At 40.4% G+C, this 20,030-nt stretch overlaps 1 protein-coding gene across 2 annotated transcripts in view; it reads right to left on the bottom strand.

Moving 5' to 3' along the window:
- The window catches only part of RGS6 (regulator of G protein signaling 6), a 427,599-nt gene that overhangs the window by 361,609 nt on the left and 45,960 nt on the right, over positions 1-20,030 (bottom strand). For both annotated transcript variants that reach the window (XM_040332702.1, XM_040332703.1), the window contains exon 2: positions 10,194-10,290. In XM_040332702.1, coding sequence (XP_040188636.1) covers positions 10,194-10,271 — 78 coding nt within the window. In that variant the 5' untranslated portion in view covers positions 10,272-10,290. The remainder of the gene's footprint in view (positions 1-10,193; positions 10,291-20,030) is intronic.

Below are 20,030 nucleotides of genomic sequence, written 5' to 3'. Positions count from 1 at the left end.
TTGGAGTGGAGAGGGATTAGAACATCTGTCAATTTTTTTTTGTTGTCTGTGCCCCAGTTAGGGAGATTTACCTTCCTCATTAAAAGTGAAAAAGAAAATCCCAAATGTTGGGTTGTCCCTAGAAAAGTAATAGAGGGGAAATCTTTCAATGGGGGCACTAGTTCTGGTGACCTGAGGGGGCCAAGGTATACCCTTAATTTGAAGTGATTTCCTCTCACTTCCTGTTTTAGCTATGGGACAAGAAGTGAAGGTAAATCTCACCAATGGGCCACAGATGGCAAAAAATAAACCAACAGGGGTTAGGAACATCCCTTGCTATATCCAAAATGAACAAAAAGGTTTTATCTATAGTTCGATTTAAATAGACAAACGCAGAAGTCTTCTGCCCTGGACTAGTTTATGATATAGATCATGGGGCTGGAAAGCTGCCAGATTCTCTCACCTTCTATAACTGACTCATGGAACTTGAGTTTTATTGTGGATCCGAATACATGTATAAGTATGTTTCGTCATTGCTCTTTATTAAACTGCAATAAAAACTATTGTGCAAAAAATGTAAATTCAAATTAGTTATTTATTGCTCTTTGTACCATTTTTAAATAAACCCTGAAGCCTCGTACACACGACTGCGTTTCTCTGCAAAAACCAGCAGGAAACTTGCTGGCTTTTTTTTTTTGCCGAGGAAACCGGTCGTGTGTACACTTTTCGACGAGGAAACTGTCGAGGATCTCGTCGAGCCAAAAAGAGAGCATGTCTTCTTTTTCCTCGACGGAAATGGAGAAATTTGGCTCGCCGAGATCCTCGACAGCCTAACAAGGAACTCGACGAGCAAAACGATGCGTTTCGCCCGTCGAGTTTCTCGGTCGTGTGTACGAGGCTTTAGGTATCAATGCACAGTGGCCCATTTATTTCTACCATATACTATCCAAGTGCCACCATGTGTTAGATCAACACTTCAGTGTCATTTGGATTCAATCAACACCCTGCAGTTAACCTATCCCCTTGATGTTTACATTCTCCTAGGCTGTCATTTTCTGTAGTTAAAATGCTGCCATCTGTGCAAGGACAGATCTAGAGCCCATTATAGGCAACCAGTGGGAGAGAGACCTAAATCCCTGCTTTGAAAACTATTCCTGGCTCTGTCTGCTCTGATTTTTTTGCTGCCGGGACTAGCATATGCCCTTGCTAAGATGTTGATAGCTATTTCTGCGTATTTTTTTTCCCATATATTTTTTTATATCGCATTTTTGGTAACTTTGCCTGTAAAAACAATGAACAGTAACATATGTTAGCTCATAAATATTACACTGTTATTATGTTTTGAGGATCTCATAATAGAGATATTTCTAATTGATTACAAGGTACAACTGAATTTGAGACTTTCACCTATCCTAAAGCCTTGTAAATAAATCTGAAATATTCAGCTCTCTGACAAACTACAAAGTACAAAGTAATGCAGCAATCAGAGCACTGGCGTTTAAGTTTCAGAGCATCAATGCCCCCCTCTCCCTCCACAGAGTACCAATGTCCCCCTCTCCCTCCACAGAGTACCAATGTCCTCCTTCTCCCTCTACTAAGCACCAATGCCCCCCTCTCCCTCCACAGAGCATCAATGCCCCCCTCTCCCTCCACAGAGTACCAATGCCCCCCTCTCCCTCCACAGAGTACCAATGTCCTCCTTCTCCCTCTACTAAGCACCAATGCCCCCCTCTCCCTCCACAGAGCATCAATGCCCCCCTCTCCCTCCACAGAGTACCAATGCCCCCCTCTCCCTCCACAGAGTACCAATGTCCCCCCCTCCCTCCACAGAGTACCAATGTCCTCCTTCTCCCTCTACTAAGCACCAATGCCCCCCTCTCCCTCCACAGAGCATCAATGCCCCCCTCTCCCTCCACAGAGTACCAATGTCCCCCTCTCCCTCCACAGAGTACCAATGCCCCCCTCTCCCTCCACAGAGTACCAATGTCCCCCTCTCCCTCCACAGAGTACCAATGTCCCCCTTCTCCCTCTACTAAGCACCAATGCTCCTTTCTCCCTCTACTGAACACCACTGGGGATTTTTTTTTCTCCAATTGACAACTGACTCAGAATGTCAGGCAATTATTTTTTACTCCCTCTGACTACAAACATTTGAATATTTTTTCCCTTGCATGGCCACTGATGCCAGACATTTTTCCTCTTTTGATATTTTTATTCTCCCGCTGACCACCGACGCAGCCACATTTACCTCTCATTGACACCAGACATTGGCCATCCATCCTCCTGCTGACCAGCAATAAAAGAGGGACTATGACACATACTACTGACCACTGAACTCTATACATTGTGTTGCACATAACCAAGTGCTTACTGCTGTACCATACTCAACAGTTGTCTCAACAGCTGCTGGTTGCAAGTTGATTCCAACTATTTTAATTAAGTTCTTCTTTAAGATAGTCTCAGACAAAGTGTTAGCTCTTTGTCCATATTCTATTCCTTATTTTTTTTAAAGATGATCCTTTTTGTGTGTCTGTGAAACTCTCATTGTGGTACAGCAGTTATACCCCTTTCACACTGAATCGTTTTTACAGCGTTTTAGCGTTAAAAATAGCGCTATTAAAACGCTCATAAAACGCCCTCCATGCATCTCAATGGACCCTTTCACACTGATTCCTGCAAGCAGCATCTTTGGAGCAGCTTTTGGGCGCTGAAAAAAAACGCTCCAAAAATGCCCCTCTCCATTGAAATGAATTGAAATCGCTGTAAAAACGCCTTACCCTTTCACATTGAGGCAGTGCAAAAACGCCCTAAAACGTTAGGGTCTTAGAGGTGCTTTACCAGCACATTGGGATTGCAGATGAGGCTTCGCTCGAATAACGCTCAAAAACCGCTCGGCGACGCCCAATAGCCAATGCAATTTAGACACACACACACCATGCTTTTTTTTCCTTGCAATGCTGTCCCTCTTTCTTAACTTCTGATGTGGAGAGGTAAGTATTAGGTATCACATGTCTAAATACAGAGCTTGTTAGGCCTGTGTTTGACCATGTGGCATGTGGGGATGGTTAACTGACTTTTGTGGAGAACAGACCTGGATAGTATTGATGACATGTACATGCAAATGTGCTCCTTGCACAACTGTATATATCATTCTGTTCAATCAATAGCTATTAGGCTACCAGCTTTCTGATAAGTTTGCACTCCGTACACGGATTGATACTAGGCATTGTAGGTCTAATGCAATAAATATGCTATAAAATTTGGGGATTTACAGACACCTTGAAGCACAGTATGTATGGGCATTTTTTATTCTTGTAAATGCTTTGCTGAAAAAAAAGAATATCATGTTAGTAAGTATGTAAAAATATAAGCAATATTTTATCCTGATGAAGGAGTGGAGCACGGTTTTAAAACCTGTATTTTTTAACAGTTGAATAAAGTTGAACATGTAATAATCAGAGCATAGCTTTCTCATGAGATGAGAGTGTATAAGATGTGTACAGAGATGTGTACAGATGTGTACATTGTACAGCACACCTGTTACTGACCAGAGTTTTCTCGCTGCCCATGTGACAACACTAAGGCCTCGTACACACGATAGGTTAACCAGAGGACAACGGTCTAAAGGACCGTTTTTATCGGTCAAAACCGATCGTGTGTGGGCCCCATAGGTTATTTAACCATAGGTTAAAAAAAAGACAACTTGCTTTAAAATTAACCTATGGATTGGTAACCGATAGGTCAAAACCGATCGTTAGTAGGCACAACCATCGGTTAAAAATCCATGCATGCTCACAATCAAGTCGACGCATGCTTGGAAGCATTGAACTTTGTTTTTTTCAGCACGTCGTTGTGTTTTACATCACCAAATTCTGACACGATCGGTTATTTAACCTATGGTGTGTAGGTGTGACGGACCATCAGTCAGCTTTATCAGTAAACCTAGGACAACGGTCCTTCAGACCGTTGTCCTCTGGTTAACCTATCGTGTGTACGAGGCTTTAGGCTTCGTACACACAATCGAAATTTCCGATGGAAAAAGTCAGACAGACTTTTTCCATCAGAAATTCCGACCGTGTGTATGACCCATCGGAAATTCCGATGAATTCCATCGGAGACTACATAGAGAACATGTTCTCTTTTCCTCCAATGGAATTCCGTCGGAATTCCGATGTGAGTTTGGTCGGGCTAAGGCCAAATCGTGTGTACAGGGCATAAGGGTTCCATTTATATAGAAGTGCTATGTCTTAACAAGGTCACATTGCTGCTTAATCCGTTTGTACTAGATTGTTTGTTTATGATTACAAAAGCAGCCCCACTATTCAATTCGTACATTGATACAACTTTGTCAACCCTCTTTTGACCTACCAGAGCCGAAATCCTCCATCAACACAGTGTTGTTGTTTTTTTGATACATGTGTTTCAGAAAGTAAATTAATCAGTATTAAAACCGCACATCTAGCATTTATAAATAAAAGTCATGCTTGTTGTACATGGTACTCTTTTACACTACAAAAAGCTAAGTAGTCTGAGGGGTTGATTGACTAAAACTGGAGAGTGAAAAATCTGGTGCAGCTGTGCATTAGCCAATCATCTTCTAAGTTCAGCTTGTTCAATTTAGCTTTAACATATACAAATACCTAGAAGCTGATTGGCATATGCAGAGCTGTACCCGATTTTGTTTTAGTAAATCAACCCATATGCATTTAACAGAGAAAGTACACTCCTGTTCAATGCATAGTTTATTATAGTGATGATGAACTAAACTGCATAAGAGGCTGACTGATGTTGAGCATAAACATATAGGTTTATCACACTGTCAACAGAGCTTTTAATCTAATAATATTACGGTAACATGCCAGCAATGATTCATCAAGGTCCATTAAGTGATGGCACTGTTCATTCCAGCTATAGATCTTATTTTAATCAGTGGGAGTTATGGGCAGTTGGTCAAACTCATCTTGAAGGACCACCAATAAATAATTTCTGGAAAGCTTTGTAAATCACTAAAAACTACCTAAGCAGTATTTAAAATGGTCACACAGTAAAGGCCTTAATAATTCCCTTTATAACATTACAAAAACGACTGCATATGTCTATGATGTCTCGTCTCTGAAATTCTGACGTCCAGACCAGCAGATCTGAAAGTCAGCAGCAGCAGAAGCTCTTCACATTCTTCCCTATTCAGCCCAACTTAGCTAAAGACGATACGTACACATATTTATTGTCAGGGTGTCAGAATCTGAATTATATACTATTTTCATATTGTCTGTGCCCAGTTTAAAAGAAAAGTTGATAACAGCGTTTAGACCAAACATTTCAGAAGCTCCTTGTTTTAAAACAATACCCTGATCTTCATTTGGACAGAAGAAGTGAGGAGAGAGCCTATCAGTTTCCAAGACTTCATAATACCAGCAATGATATTCCTTCTTTCGTTATGACAAGTTATTTTCCCTGACAGTCTCAATCACAGGTTTTATTTCTTGCAGGACTTTTTACAGAAATAAAAACACCACTAAGTGATTCAGCTGCCAGTGAAGGCACAAAATACCCATAGTAAGGAAACGGTTAAGGTTTTCACCACACGCACACACATGCACACACACTCTCCAAGAGTTACCAAAGAGAAAGTAGGGCACTGCAGTACATGCTGAAATATATAATCTGTATGGCTGTTCTGACGTGTCCATGTAAACTGTCACAATTACAGGAAAAGCAATGATTTACTACACATGCCAACTCCTTGATTTGACATTGAAAAATGTTTGAGGATTGAAATGTGTTGAAATATGCTCTGGTGATGAGTAAATAATCTGATGGCTTCTTGTCCATCTATCATAGCATGTACAATACAATCTAGTCAGCACAAACATATAATACAAACATGAGTTTAAATCAGTCAATAGGTATAAACTTTAAAGCATAATAGTATTATAAAGTATAATAATAAGTATGAATTATGCATATCAAAGGCAAAACAAAAAGACAATAGAAGATGCATGCAATTATGTGACAAGATTTAACTAAACTGTGCAAAAAACAGAATTAACACTTGAATAAAAATATACTTCTGAACACAGTCCATGAATGTATTAAAGCAGTGTGAAGTATTAGAAAAATAACTCAATGCAGAATATCCAAGAACAAACACAAAATTTGACCAATACTTCAAATTCCGACTGAAAATTGGAGGAAAACAAAAGCTGAAAATGACTGCAACATGGTCAATTTCTTAAAGCTGAATTCCTAGAATGACCTGTATTGCATACATACATTGATCCAGCCAGGCACAATGTATATATGCATATTTCCCCTGATGGGCTGCTGGGAAAGGTGTAAATCGCTGGAGTAGGCAGGGCTACTACAGTGATAGCTGCAATCATCCAAGTCTTGCAGGGGTTCTGTGCGAGCGGCTCCCCCTCTGCATACAGAATACAAAGGGTCGCTTGCTCAGCACTAGTGCCAATCATAGAACGCATTATATTTTTTTCAATCAATACAAAGTATTCACTGACTGGACAAGGTGGAGGAGGGGTGATGATGTCAGGATTTATACCTTAGTAAATAAAAAATGTAGCGCTAATGGGTTCAAAAAAATACAATAGATGTTACCATGTGAGGCAACAACTTAGTGATATATGTGCACATAGAGAGGAGGTACCCAAAATAAGGTAGAATCTAGGTAACCTGGAGAAAAAGTTACAATGTGATAAAACGTTTGCAAAGTCTGAAATCGCAGCATTGAATAAACAGTCTCTAGCCAAAGCATTGAGTGAACTTCAATGGAAAAGTTGGTGCAGTGCATGGAGTGGACTGATGTCCAATGATTTGAATAGAAGGTAATCAAGTTGTCTGTAGAAATCTATGGAAATCACAATCACATCAGGTGTAAGGTAAGTATAAACACGCTTACCAGATGGATTGGACTTTACTACTGTACAGCAAAGAGTCAATCAGACGTTGTGGTCTTTGGGGACCGAGACCACTGAAACCGGAATAGGACCGTTGTTGTAGCTAGGACTCCAACTGGCGTGGACACCTGGAACCAACGTTGCTCGGATAGCGTGTTGCGTGGTCACCACAGATTCGTGAATGTGACCCTCAGGCCGTGTATCCAAGAATACAGGAATGCATGTAGCTGAACCTCCAGTTGGACCATGGAATGAATGGTATAAAAAAATAGAAAAAAGGGGCTCCAATAGCGCAGGTCAATTAAACCAGGAAAGGTTTATTTTTAAAAGTCATACATATAAAATTATGACAAGGATAAAAGTGATCACATAAAAGCAATATGGGGTGCATATGTAGCTGCTTATTTTCACTTATTTAGAGTTAGCGCAGATTTTTTCTGTTTTCTAGGATTTATACCTTGTTCAATCAGAGAATGCCTTGTATTCATTGAAAAAAATATGAATGGCCACAGTGCCAACCAGGTAACCCTATAGTTACTGAGCAGAAAGGAAACCTCTTGCACGGGACCCAGAAGATTGAGTAACCCAAAATATTAGCCCAGATCGTCTCGTTCACTGTCCATTCCAGTTGTTTATGTATAGACCAGTGTTTCTCAACCTTTTTTCAGTCAAGGCACACTTTAAAATTCTGCACAATCACAAGACAACCCATTTTAAAATGCAAAACAATGATTTATAGTTTTATATAATGCAGTTGCATCTACACAGGAAAGACACCCAACATTAGAGGTGATTTATTCTTTGCACACTGGTACAGACTAGTATTTCAGCGCTTCTTTTCCCCTTCAGTTTCTTTCCCTCACTAATTATCATGATTTCAGTGCTGACAGCGAGGGGCAGGGTAGGGGCAAACAAGGAATTTTTCAAGCACCCAACATCATCTATATTAACCTAAGACACCACTGGTTGTTAGGATGCCAGCAGCTAGACTACATGGCTCCTTAGGTTGTAATGCTGCACAATAAAAACCTGTGGCTGTGTGTAACAAAAAAGGTAGGCTTGATCTGGCTGGTTAACAATTTTAGGACAATATCAGGCAATATTAGGCAATTTTAGGTATTTTGCACTTTTAGGCATTTTGCCAAGCCACCCCTGAGGAACCCAGATGGCACAGTGGAAGAAAAAAGCTGGCATAGACCACGAGAATGAAAGAACCACAGTCAAAGGAACTGCTCAGCCACTCAGGTATAATGTGTAATCAGTGAGATCTGTTTAATGAAAAAGTAGTATTGAACCATGTCCTTATGCAGATGCAACAAATAGACTTATAGTCTTTCTGGCTCTATGGTATGTAGATAAGTGCCTCTTAGGCTTCATTCACACTTGGCGGACTCCGTCGCTACGGAGTCCGCCTGCTCCCGTCGGCTCAGCGGGAGATCAGTCCGCAGATCTCCGCTGAGCCGACGATGACAAGCTCCTCTCTGCTCACTGAGCGGGGAGGGGCTTGTCGGGCACCGCTGTGTCCCTATGGAGCGATCTGATGAAAACGGACAGCATGTCCGTTTTCATCAGATCTTACCCGATCTGATCCGCATGGACGGATGGGGACGTGGCCCCCATACGTCTGTTTTTAGCGGGTCGGATCGGGTCGGATGTCAGCGGACATGTCTCCGCTGACATCCGACGCTCCATAGCGATGCATGGAGCGGCCGTTCAGGTCCGCCGACAGACGGACCCGAACGGCCAAGTGTGAATGAAGCCTAATGGAAAAAATAGGCGGGTTGCCCCCTCCCAAGGTAGTCAATCCTGATAGGGGACACTCGCCTAAGGTAGGCTGGTGGCTTCAGATCGTGGAAAGCAAAAGAAGAAAGCTGGTGAATGAGCCGGGACCGCAATACCGGAAATGCCTCACCGGAAGTTGACCATCGCTGTAGTAGCTCTGAATATTACACTGATTTTCAGCTTCCCCAGTGGCCCATCTGGCATGAAATGTGCATATGTATATCATGCCAAAATGTAAGTATGCAATACAGATCATTTCTGGAATTCAGCTTTAAGTCCTACATATATGGTGTTGATTTACTCCTTTGCAAGGAAAGTTGCACTTTGCATGGGAATTAGCCCCAGATTTTAGTGAATGCGGTGAAGCTTTGCTGACTTCCATCATCCAGTCATGCACAAGCAAAAATTATGTTTTCTTATTTTTACTTTGCTTTTTGCAAAGTGAAAGTTCGCCACATTCACTAAGCTTTGGAACAAAGTCCCTTGGAATTCCCTACCAACGGTAAAAGCCCAATTGCATTCAGCAAATCAACTCCTTTGTGTCAATGGGCCTTCATTTACAATACTCAACTGAAAAAACATATTAGAGAGTAAGTTCCTACAAATGTATTTTATTATTTATTTGTTGCAAAAACGCAGGACCCATATAGTAGCCATTAAAAATCCAACAGTCATTTCTCCAGACCATGGCTTGAAAGTTAAAGAAAAGTTAATTCTTTGCTTCTATGAACAACAATTCATTTTTAGAAAACCTTTCTTTCTTCTTATTTAGGAGTCCAGTAGCAAGGGTTCTTTTATACCAGGGTTTCTAGCTCTGTCCACCAGCCATGGCAATAACAAAAGTATCAAGTGTTATTTTATATTTAAGAGAAAGAATCATGGGAAATTAGGCTGTTGTCTATGTTGAAACTGCAGAGAGGAGGTGAGAGGGGCAAATGCAGGTACCCTTGGGGGAATAACAGGCCGTATGAACACATAAGAGAAATGAGAAGCCACTAAATGATTTAACCATCAGTCATTTATACATTTTAGGTCAACTTAGTATTTAAAGTGGGCCTCCAGCCAAGCAAACACTTGACTGAAATAATATATACGTCAACCTTTCCCTGTCAAGAGATTTATAGTTCAGTCCTTCCAGTCTTTTAATATATATACATAAACACACTGCATAGCTTGGCAAATAACACCACTGTATCCTATGACAGCTGCCGCCTTGATAGGCAATTATTCATTATCACCATAGACCTAATTGTTTGTCCAATGAGCATACAGGTGACAAAAGAAAACTGAAAGTAAAAAAAACAAACTCCCAGCTATGTAGTGTGGCAGAGGTGTATGGGTTAAAATGCTGGCTTTAGGGAATTGCATATATTTTGGTAGGTAAAGCAAGTCATTTAAACCTATTTCATTTTTTTCTGGAGTTCGGTATTGAAATAGTAATGATATTTTATATATTTATCATATTATCACAAGTTTTTGATCATTTTCAGCAGAGATGATAAGGAAAAGAAAGACTCTTACTTTTCTGTAGACAATCATGTTTGGAGTGTTATCCTCAGGATCTGTAACTCCAACACTTGAATCAGAAGACTGAGCCATGGTTGATTTTTCACTGACACTGCAATAACAAATGCAGAGCGGCACATGAGACAAGGCAAAGAAAACAGATTTAACAATACGCTGACATGATATTAATCTCATTTGTACTTTGTAAAATATATATTACTGTGAAGGAGGAGGTAAGGGCTGGATGACGTTGTACTCGGTTCTTACATTTATGAAATTTTATGTATTTTGTTTAACCACTTGCTTACTGGGCACCTAAACCCCCCTCCTGCCCAGACCAATTTTCAACTTTCAGTGCTATTGCACTTTGAATGACAATTGCACAGCAATAGCATTAACTGGAGCGCTGGGCAGTGGAAGGGGCAGGGGCAGCTGGCTCAGGCTCTCAGCCTCTCAGCAGCTTGCTGAGAGGCTGAGTCAGCTATCGGTCAGGCACCTGGGTGGATCTCAACATTAAAGTAAGGATCTCTCCAGAGGCTGAACCAGCTGAGTGACATCAACTGTCAGTAGACTTTAGCCGACTGATTACGGGTCACAGGAGTGCAGAACTAAGTGCATGCCTGTGCCCCACAGCAGAATAGGGCCTAAATAGCTTTAGCACTACTTCTCTTTTAAATAAATGCTTACTTGCAGAATTAGTACAATTTTTGTTGACTTAGGCCTCGTACACACAACCGAGGAACTCGTCGTAAATGAAACATCGTTTTCCTCGACGAGTTTCTTGTTAGGCTTGTCGAGAATCTTGACAAGCTTTCTTTGCGTACACACTGTCAAGACAAAATCTTGTCGTTCTCCAACGCGGTGACGTACAACACGTAAAACGGCACTATAAAGGGAAAGTTTGATTCCACTGGCGCCACCCTTCTGAGTATGTGCGGGTTTCTAAGCATACACACGAATGTGTTTCTCGTCGAAAACCAGCCCGACGAGGAACACGACGAGGAAATTGAGACTCCTGACAAGGAAAAAGAGAACTTTTTTCTAATCGAGTTCCACAACAGTTTTCTCGATGAAAAACATACACATGGCCGTTCTCCTCGGCAAAAAAGCTCTGCCGCCAAGTTTCTTGATGAATTATGTCGAGGAAAACGGTCGTGTGTACGAGGCCTTACAATGTGAACTTGCTAGGGAAACTGACACTTCAGTAAGTGTCAATTCTCTAGTACACCCCCTTCCCCCTGCACATCATAGCCCTTTACTTTTCTGGTATTGTCTAATACTATCTGTGCTGACCAATCTCCTTCACACATCTTCTCACCTCCCTAAATTACCTTTTAATGTAGGAACTGGGAGAGGAGCAAAGGAAGATATTACCCCACTGATCCTCCACAAAGCATGACATTAAAATGTGCATAGTTGTAGGACTGCAAATTGTAGCTGTATGCACCCACTCTGCTTGAGTGTCAGTGTCACTTAATCAGTGACTAAGCTCAGTAAATTTTTTGATGCTGTCTATGGTACAGACCAACATCAGAACTGTACACAGGATCGGAGTTTCTGTTATATAACGTTTTTTTTTTCGACGGAATTCCGTTCAAGCTGTCTTGCATACACACAGACACACCAAATTCCGACCGTCAAAAAACGCAGTGACTTACAACACTACGACGAGCCTAGAAAAATGTAATTCAATGCTTCCGAGCATGCGTCTAATTGTTTCCGAGCATGCATGTTTTTTTCTCCATCAGAGTTCCATAAATACGAACAGAATTTCCGAACATGTTCTCTTTCTAACTCTGTCGGAATCTCCGACGGAAAAAGGCGGATGGGGCACACGAACGGTCCGAATATCCGATGAAAAAATTCCGTCCAATGGAAATTCCGATCGTGTGTTCGAGGCATAGGATGAAAAAAGTGATCAATAAAAAATGTTATTTAAAAAAAGAACTGTTAGAAAATTGTATATTAACAGAATGTCTCAAAGCTCCAAAAAATTAATGATCCAACAGTGGCTATGAACTGTGCAAAGTTGTATGTCAATAGATTCTATACCAGAGTATTGAATAAATAACAGAAGTCTGAACCTCATGTTTGTGCTATGATTTATTTTCTTCACATCATTAAAGCCCTCCATTTACACCAGTGTCCTTGTGATCTCTTTTACATCACAGCCATCCCTTTTACATAAGTGTTCTGTTTCTCTATTACCCCTTTATGTCACAGTCCACCCTTTACAATACAGCCACCTTTTCCTCACAGTCCCCTCTTTAAGTTATAACCCCCATTACATTACAGCACCCATCTTTAAATCATAGACTCCTCTTTACATTACAGCACCCACATTTACATCACAGCCCCCCTTCCCTTTACAAGAAAAACCCCCTTTGCATCACAGTCCATCCATTTACACCACAGCACCCCCCTTTGTATCACAGCACCCCTCTTTACAATACAGCCCCCATTTACATCACATCCCTCCCCTTTACATAGCAGCCTCTCTGTACATAGCAAGCAACCTCTTTACATTATTATGCTTCCCTTTATCCTGCAGTCCCTTTACATCACAGCCCACCCCATTTACATCACAGCCCCCCTATAGATTACAGTACCCCCTTTACGTTGTACCTTCTCTTTCCAGTCCTACTGAAAGGGGTCGCTTACCCTCATGTTGTACAAATGTTTTCAACTATATGCAAAGTTTCCAGCCACTTGGCTCATCTAGAAAGACTGGTAAAACGTGTGGTTTGTTAAATATTGTTTTAGCTGGATATAGCCAGCATCTTATTCTACATATTTATAGCTCTGTTATTTTCGGCAAGTGCTCAGAGTCCTTTTTGTTTGCAAGGTTACTCAATTGCTCTTTATTACGTTCCTCTATGGTTTTCAGAACCATTTAGGTAAAGCTAATATACTGAATATTGATGCATTAAAGTGGAAGTAGAAACTAACAATTTTCTATGTCAGCAAGAATGAATTAATGGAGATTTTGAAGAAGAAGCCAAATCTATTGCTGAAAAAAAAGCTTCATTATTGATTGAAAACAGAAAACCTTCTAATATAACATATGCAAGTTCTTAAAAGCATATTAAGGTTTAAGTCAATAAAAGATGCAAACATTATTGTGTAGCCAATTTGTAATGACAGACCTTCTGATGCCACAGTGGGTGCAATCTCTTTATGAGACTCGAAAAACCCTTGGTCGCCTCACCCCTGCACCTGTAAAAAGGGAATCAGGAGCCCCCCACATGCTGTTCTGGCCCTGTGGGACGTACTGAAAGCTTTCAGAGTCAAAGAATATGAATGCAGGCTCCTGAGTTGAGTACATAAAGATTATGTTGCTGGGGGCATCTTTCTAATTAACCTATGCATACCTATGAACCGCATAATTTTAAAATGCTGGATATATAAGCATTGCAGCCAACACACTCACATTTCACTTCTGAATTTGATAAAACAATACGCTTTTTCTTTATGTTAGCAGGTTTTCATGCTCCAAAATTAGACACAGGGGGTTATTTACGACAAATCCACTTTGCACTACAAGTGCAAACTACAAGTGCACTTGGAAGTGCAGTCGTTGCAGATCCGAGGGGGGCATGCAAGGAAAATAAACAACAGCATTTTAGCTTGCACATGATTTGATGATAAAATCAGCAGAGCTTCCTCTCCTTTCAGATCTACCCCTCAGATTAACAGGCAATGCACTTCCGAGTGCACTTTGCACTTGTAGTGTAAAGTGAATTTGCCTTTCGTAAATAACCCCCAATGTCCTTTGAAAATTTGGAAAGCATACTTTATGACCTATGATTACCAGTTGTACCCACTGATGAAATATGAAGCCAAGTGCTCTGTACACTTGCAACAAATAGACAAATATGAACATAATCTATATATCTAACATTTCCAATGTTATTTCAATATAGTCTTTATGCATTAGCGATCGTGCATGCAAAGATCATTCTGCCTTAGGTAAAGTATATGTATAATAGTGGACGCGACCCTTCCCCTCTACAAATTGACCTATATGGGACGTAACTGCCCCCAAAAATTTGATAAGGTCTGGGCGGCATAGGTTCGGAAGAGACGGTTGCCTCTGGAGTAGGGTTTGAAGCCAGGACTGCTACCATGGGGTGGGGTGGGGTAATTTTTCTTTCCTTTTTGATCCCACCTGCATTTGTGATTAGACACCACCTCAGCCTCCTTGAACAGTATTCCTGAGGTAGCCTAGCCTGGGTCCCAACATGTATTGATCTATACCTATCATCCCATCTTCTGGTAAGGGTCTGGCGCACTAATATGGGATGATCTTGGTTTGGGGCATACATCCTGTAATATGTCTTAGCGTTTTTGTTTGTGACTGCTGTCTCCTGGGGGTTTTCTCCTTTTAACTGCTCAGGATGCATTTGTATAGTATACTCTATTTGTGATGCTGACTTACTGATCTCACTCCTAATCCTGTACCATGGTTTAAGCCTTCTGCTAGTAGAACCGACTGTCGAGATTGTACCACAGTATTTTGTATGTTGTTTTTTCTAAATAAATAAACTTTATGTTAAAAAAAAAAGTATATGTATAATAGTTTACACAGGTTTCACACTTCTGTCACCCAGTGTAACAGAACTATGTAATGATTAGTAGTTAGTGAATTGATATGCTCAGACAGGAATTACCTGGCTGGTTTGTTGGAGGTGGAAACCTTTGGCGGTAGACTGCAATATGGTGAGATACATTCTGAAAACAAAAAGGGGAAGTTGGTGTCTTGCTGCCTCCTCTATGCATTTGACATCATATTCACAGAAAAAAGGATTAAAGTGTAAATAAAGACAAAAGGCTTCATATAGAGTTGAGAGGGATTAGAACACCCGTCAGTTATTTTTTTGCTGCCTGTGCCCCAATTAGGGAGATTCACCCTTTCTATGTGTCCTGTTTACTGTTGTCATCAAATGTAAAAGTCAAGGGCCCCTATGGTAAAATAAAACATTTTCTTCTAAAATATGTTGGATTAAATATGCTTGTATCCACCACTGGTTATATGCTTCCTACATTTTAGATTCAAACTAACAGGGCTTTTGTAGCTCTTGTCTCCTGCCATGTGCTTTATTGTTAAATATACTTTATATAATATATATATATATATATATATATATATATATATATATATATATATATATATATATATATATATATATATTGTGGCAGAGCGAGGCTCTGTCCCAATGAAAATTATGTTGCAGTGGACACAGAGTCTGCATATCGGCTGAATGCAGAGCTGCAGAGCTTAAATTTAAAAACGGAGAAAACTGCTCTGGCAGTTTTCTCGGATTTTTCTATCTTTACATGGGCCTCTGTGGCTTGGAGATCCTTCAGAGATATGGGTGGGACGGGATCTCCAACCCTGTGTCCAGGTTTTAAAGACAGCCTGTAAGCTGTGTGTCCAGGTGCACACAGCTCATGTAATGAAGGGCTGGGGAGAGCAGATGGGGAAAAAGGAAGGTGGAGCAGTGGCTGCTACTTTCTCTGTGTCTCTGTGTAAGGATAGATGCTGTATGCGTTGAAGGGCTTCGAAACTGTGTGCATCCAGGACTGTGGGTCTGGAGGAGCTGGTGGTTTGAGGAACCAGTACCTGTGGCAGCAGTGCCGGTAAAGAGTAGCCATGTGGGCTGTTATTTTCAGTTGTCTGAATAACGTTTAAACCCCTGCGTGGGATTCCTGTGTGGACTTTTTTTTTTTTTCCTCATTTAATAAACGTGGGCTACCAGGCCATTAACACTATATGCCTGTTTGGTGTGGACTCACTACACAAAAACGCATCTGCCACAAGAGCTAACAACCCCCAATGTCTACAATACATATATATATATATATATATATATATATATATATATATATATATATATATATATATATATATATATATACATACAATATATACACACAGACACTATATAAATTATATATATATATATATATATATATATATATATATATATATATATATATATACATACATTTTGACTTCTATAAGAGATCCTAATTTCTTATTCTTGGTATTTCTTCCCATGAACCCTTTGAAGCAAACTTTCATTTTCAGGTCAGTCATGATCAAAGCCATTGTGAAATCAAAGATGTGTAGAAACCCTGGTGGAATGGGCTTAGTAACAGTTAGCTGCTTCAACAGACAGGAAAGGGATTAACTGGCTGGCACTTCCTCAAGGACTTCTAAAAACTATTTAGGAGTAAGGTTTTTTAGCATACATCTGGCAGCCTAAGAATTAAGTATTCTATACTTTGTGTTTCAGAGCTATATATCAACAGCCAAAATAAACTGGTTAATGTGGAATGCACAGTCTTCTAAATAAAACTCCAGCCAAAAATAACAGGTTAAAAATGACAAGCCTATTCCAAGAAAAAAGAATAGATCATGCTTTTGCTGCAATATTCAGCTTTAGTGCAAGGATTTTCCCCACAGTACTTTTTTATTTTTCTGCCACTAGATGTCCTCATTACATCCACTCATGTTTTAATTCTTTATTTACATAAAGGGTGGTAGAGAATACATAATTTTATCACATTTCAACTCCTACAAATCCATTTTTTTATACTTCATTACATTTTATGTTGACTTAAAATTCCTCCGTCTTTACGTAGGCATTCACCATTTATACACTTATAATTTACCTAAATTGAAATCCAGATACCACATGGTTTATTCCCAGGTTCTCACTCCTTATCTAAATCTCTAATCCTCCCTTTAATTATTTTTTACTAAATACCCCAGACCCTACCAAACACAAAAAACATGCATATTGAGGAGTTTGATGCTAAGTAAATAATATTCCTGCGCTGCATTGGGGTAAAGGTCTTATTTAGGTCTCTCTCCCATTTACTAATAGATAGCATCACAAACTCCTCTGACGGGGTATTTAAGAGCCTATACATCTGAGGCCTCGTACACACGACCGAGTTACTCGTCGGGCGAAACACATCGTTTTCCCCGTCGAGTTCTTTGTTAGGCTTGTCAAGGAACTCGACAAGCTTGCTTTGCGTACACACTGTCAAGTCAAAATCTCCTTGTTCTCAAAAGCGGTGACATACAACACATACAACGGCAGGGGAAGTTCGATTCCACTGGCTAAACTCTTGGGGCTGCTTTTGCTAATCTCATGTGTTTGCGTGTTAAGTAAAAGTTTGTTAAGAGACAATTTGCACTTTTCAGTCTGTTACAGCTTGAAAAATGTGTTATCTCCATTACAAATGCTACTTTTACTCCCGTCTCATACTTTATTCTGAGCAAGCGCGGGTTTCTTAGCATACACATGCTCGAGTTTCTCGTTGGAAACCAGCCCGACCAGGAACTCGACGAGCCAATTTTCTCCATTCCCGTCGAGGAAATAGAGAACTTGCTCTCTTTTTGGCTCGTCGAGTTTCTCAACAGTTTCCTCGACGAAAATGTACACATGACGGGTTTCCTCTGCAAAAAAATATCTCCCAGCAAGTTTCTTGATGGATTCTGCCGAGGAAACCGGTCGTGTGTACGAGGCCTTAGAGATCGCCGAGGAAGGGGCTCTTTCTCTTCATAATATAGTTCAAATGTGGTAAGTTAATGTCTATAGTTTGTTGGTGGATCTAAAGTTCCCAAAAAATGCCGAAGTTGTAATGCTTGCCAAGGGTTTATTTCGTAGTATCCTCCTGGTTGTGTCAATGTTGCAATTGTTGGCCAAGTATCCCTTCTCTTCCAATTTCTTGAACGCTCCCTTTTCCATTACATCCACTCCTAATGAGCCCTGGACTCATCCCAGCCTGCTACTGGACAGTGAAAAGAGATGCAGCACAATGATTAGCTCATCTCTCTGTCACTCTGCTCCCTGCTCCTATCAGTATATTTCTTGTCATCACATGACTGGCTCCATGTGCTGCTTCTTCCTCTCACACTGCAGCCCTGCTATACAGGGACTGTAAGAGGCTCATACCAGGTCATACTCAGGCACTTACACTGCTTGTACTTTAAAAAATACATTTTATGATGTATTAATTATTCCAAAGTTGTATTAAATTATGTCTTTTATATCTGCCTAGAGGTCGGCTTTAAATACAATTCAGTACAAACTATTCAACATACAGAACATTCTTTTTCTGCACTTTAAAGCTGAACTGTAAACAAACAGTTAAATACATAGCTGAATTTTTTTTCTATGACAGTGTACAATTTCATTTAGCCAGGCCTATGATCCAAATACTCCTCTTACGCAGCCCAAGCATGTCACGTGGTGAGTCTTTTCTGCAGTCTACTCTGCATGTTGAGCAATACTGCCTGATTGGACAACACTCCAAAGACATGCTGGTAGGTAAATTGGATCTCGTCCAAATTGGCCCAGTATATATGTATATATGTGTGTATGACTGTGTGTCCCTAGCGTGTCATGATCCTACGGGGTAAAATTGACCGCACCAGCCAAGCAGATACTGGCTGGAAAAAGCGCCCAGAGGCGATTCAGTTCGCATGCGTTGCGCTATACAAGTCATTCATTCATTCATTCATTCACTGACCTTCCCTCTCCAGTCCTGATGTAATGGGGGATGCAAGAGGCTGTTAATAAGACATGATTTCTAATCAATTAATATGTGAATTAAAGTTTTTTTTATAGCTACCCTTATTTAAGATATTGTTTTAGAATCTGGCCCACTCTTCTATGTGAGTGCACAAAATGTAATTGCCAGGAAAATAAATACATTCTTAAAGTAAGATGGGCAATTGTTTGTTGCAGTCTTTCGTGATATGAATTCATGTTTCTTCTTGCTCAAATACCACTCTAGCAGGCTAGTCAGCTGTCCTGAAAGACAACTGGTTTCCAGGCATTTAGCCAGTCGGTAGTCAAGAGGAGCCCATCGCCTCCTTTGAAAGGCCCCTTTATAAAAGATTCAATTTTTGGCAGGGAATTCCACATCAATCAGAAGCTGTCCTTTCTTTTGCATCACTATCTGACACTGGTTGACTGCCAGGGAAACAGATAATTTGCTGTAACTGTATGAGACCTGTTCTGTATATCTGTATGTGTCAAATGTGCTGCGTCTTTTTATATCTTTATCTAAAGCAGGCCAGAAGCATTGTTTTCAAAAGTGTTGCAGATCTCTTTGGCAGTAAAGAGTGACTATAATTTGTCATCTAATGAAAGAGAGAGCGGGGCTCTTTTACAGTAATAAGTGAAGCACAAGTGGGAATAAACTACACTACAATCATCTCAGATCTATAATTTAGCCTGTGTACTGTTTCAGAGGCCTACAGAGAAACGTATCAGACTTTAAACACTTTTGTTTTGCTTGGAAATAATGGAAAAGTCATAAAAACCTATACAGATAATTATGAAAAACAATATAGCAGAAAAGTAAAACAATATTATATGTTATAAATGCAATGAACAATCCATTGAAGAAAATATAGCCGATTTTGAGAGTTTCTGTTAGACCCTCTTAAAAATAGATTAAGAGGAAAAATAGACAACGTTCTAAGGATACCAAGTGGTCACAATGATTCCTATGTATCTTTCTTTTAACAAAATGATTTCTGAAAACAGGTAAGAGTCGGTTCACACACAGGCGGCACGACTTTGGGGGCGACTTGGCAAGGCAATCTCAAGACGACTTGAGAGGCAACTTGCAAAATGACTTCTGTATTGAAGTCAATGCAAGTCGCCCCGAGTCGCCCCCAAAGTTGTACAAGAACCTTTTTCTAAGTCGGAGCGACTTGCGTTTCTCCTGTTAGAATGGTTCCATTGAATAGAGCAGACCGCAACTTGTCAGGCGCCTGAGTCGCCTGACAGGTTGCCCCTGTGTGAACCGGCTCTAATGCCGCAT

This window comes from Rana temporaria, chromosome 13 (assembly GCF_905171775.1).
Source record: "Rana temporaria chromosome 13, aRanTem1.1, whole genome shotgun sequence".
NCBI classification, from domain to species: domain Eukaryota; kingdom Metazoa; phylum Chordata; class Amphibia; order Anura; family Ranidae; genus Rana; species Rana temporaria.
This window is presented reverse-complemented; position numbering and strand designations above follow the sequence as displayed.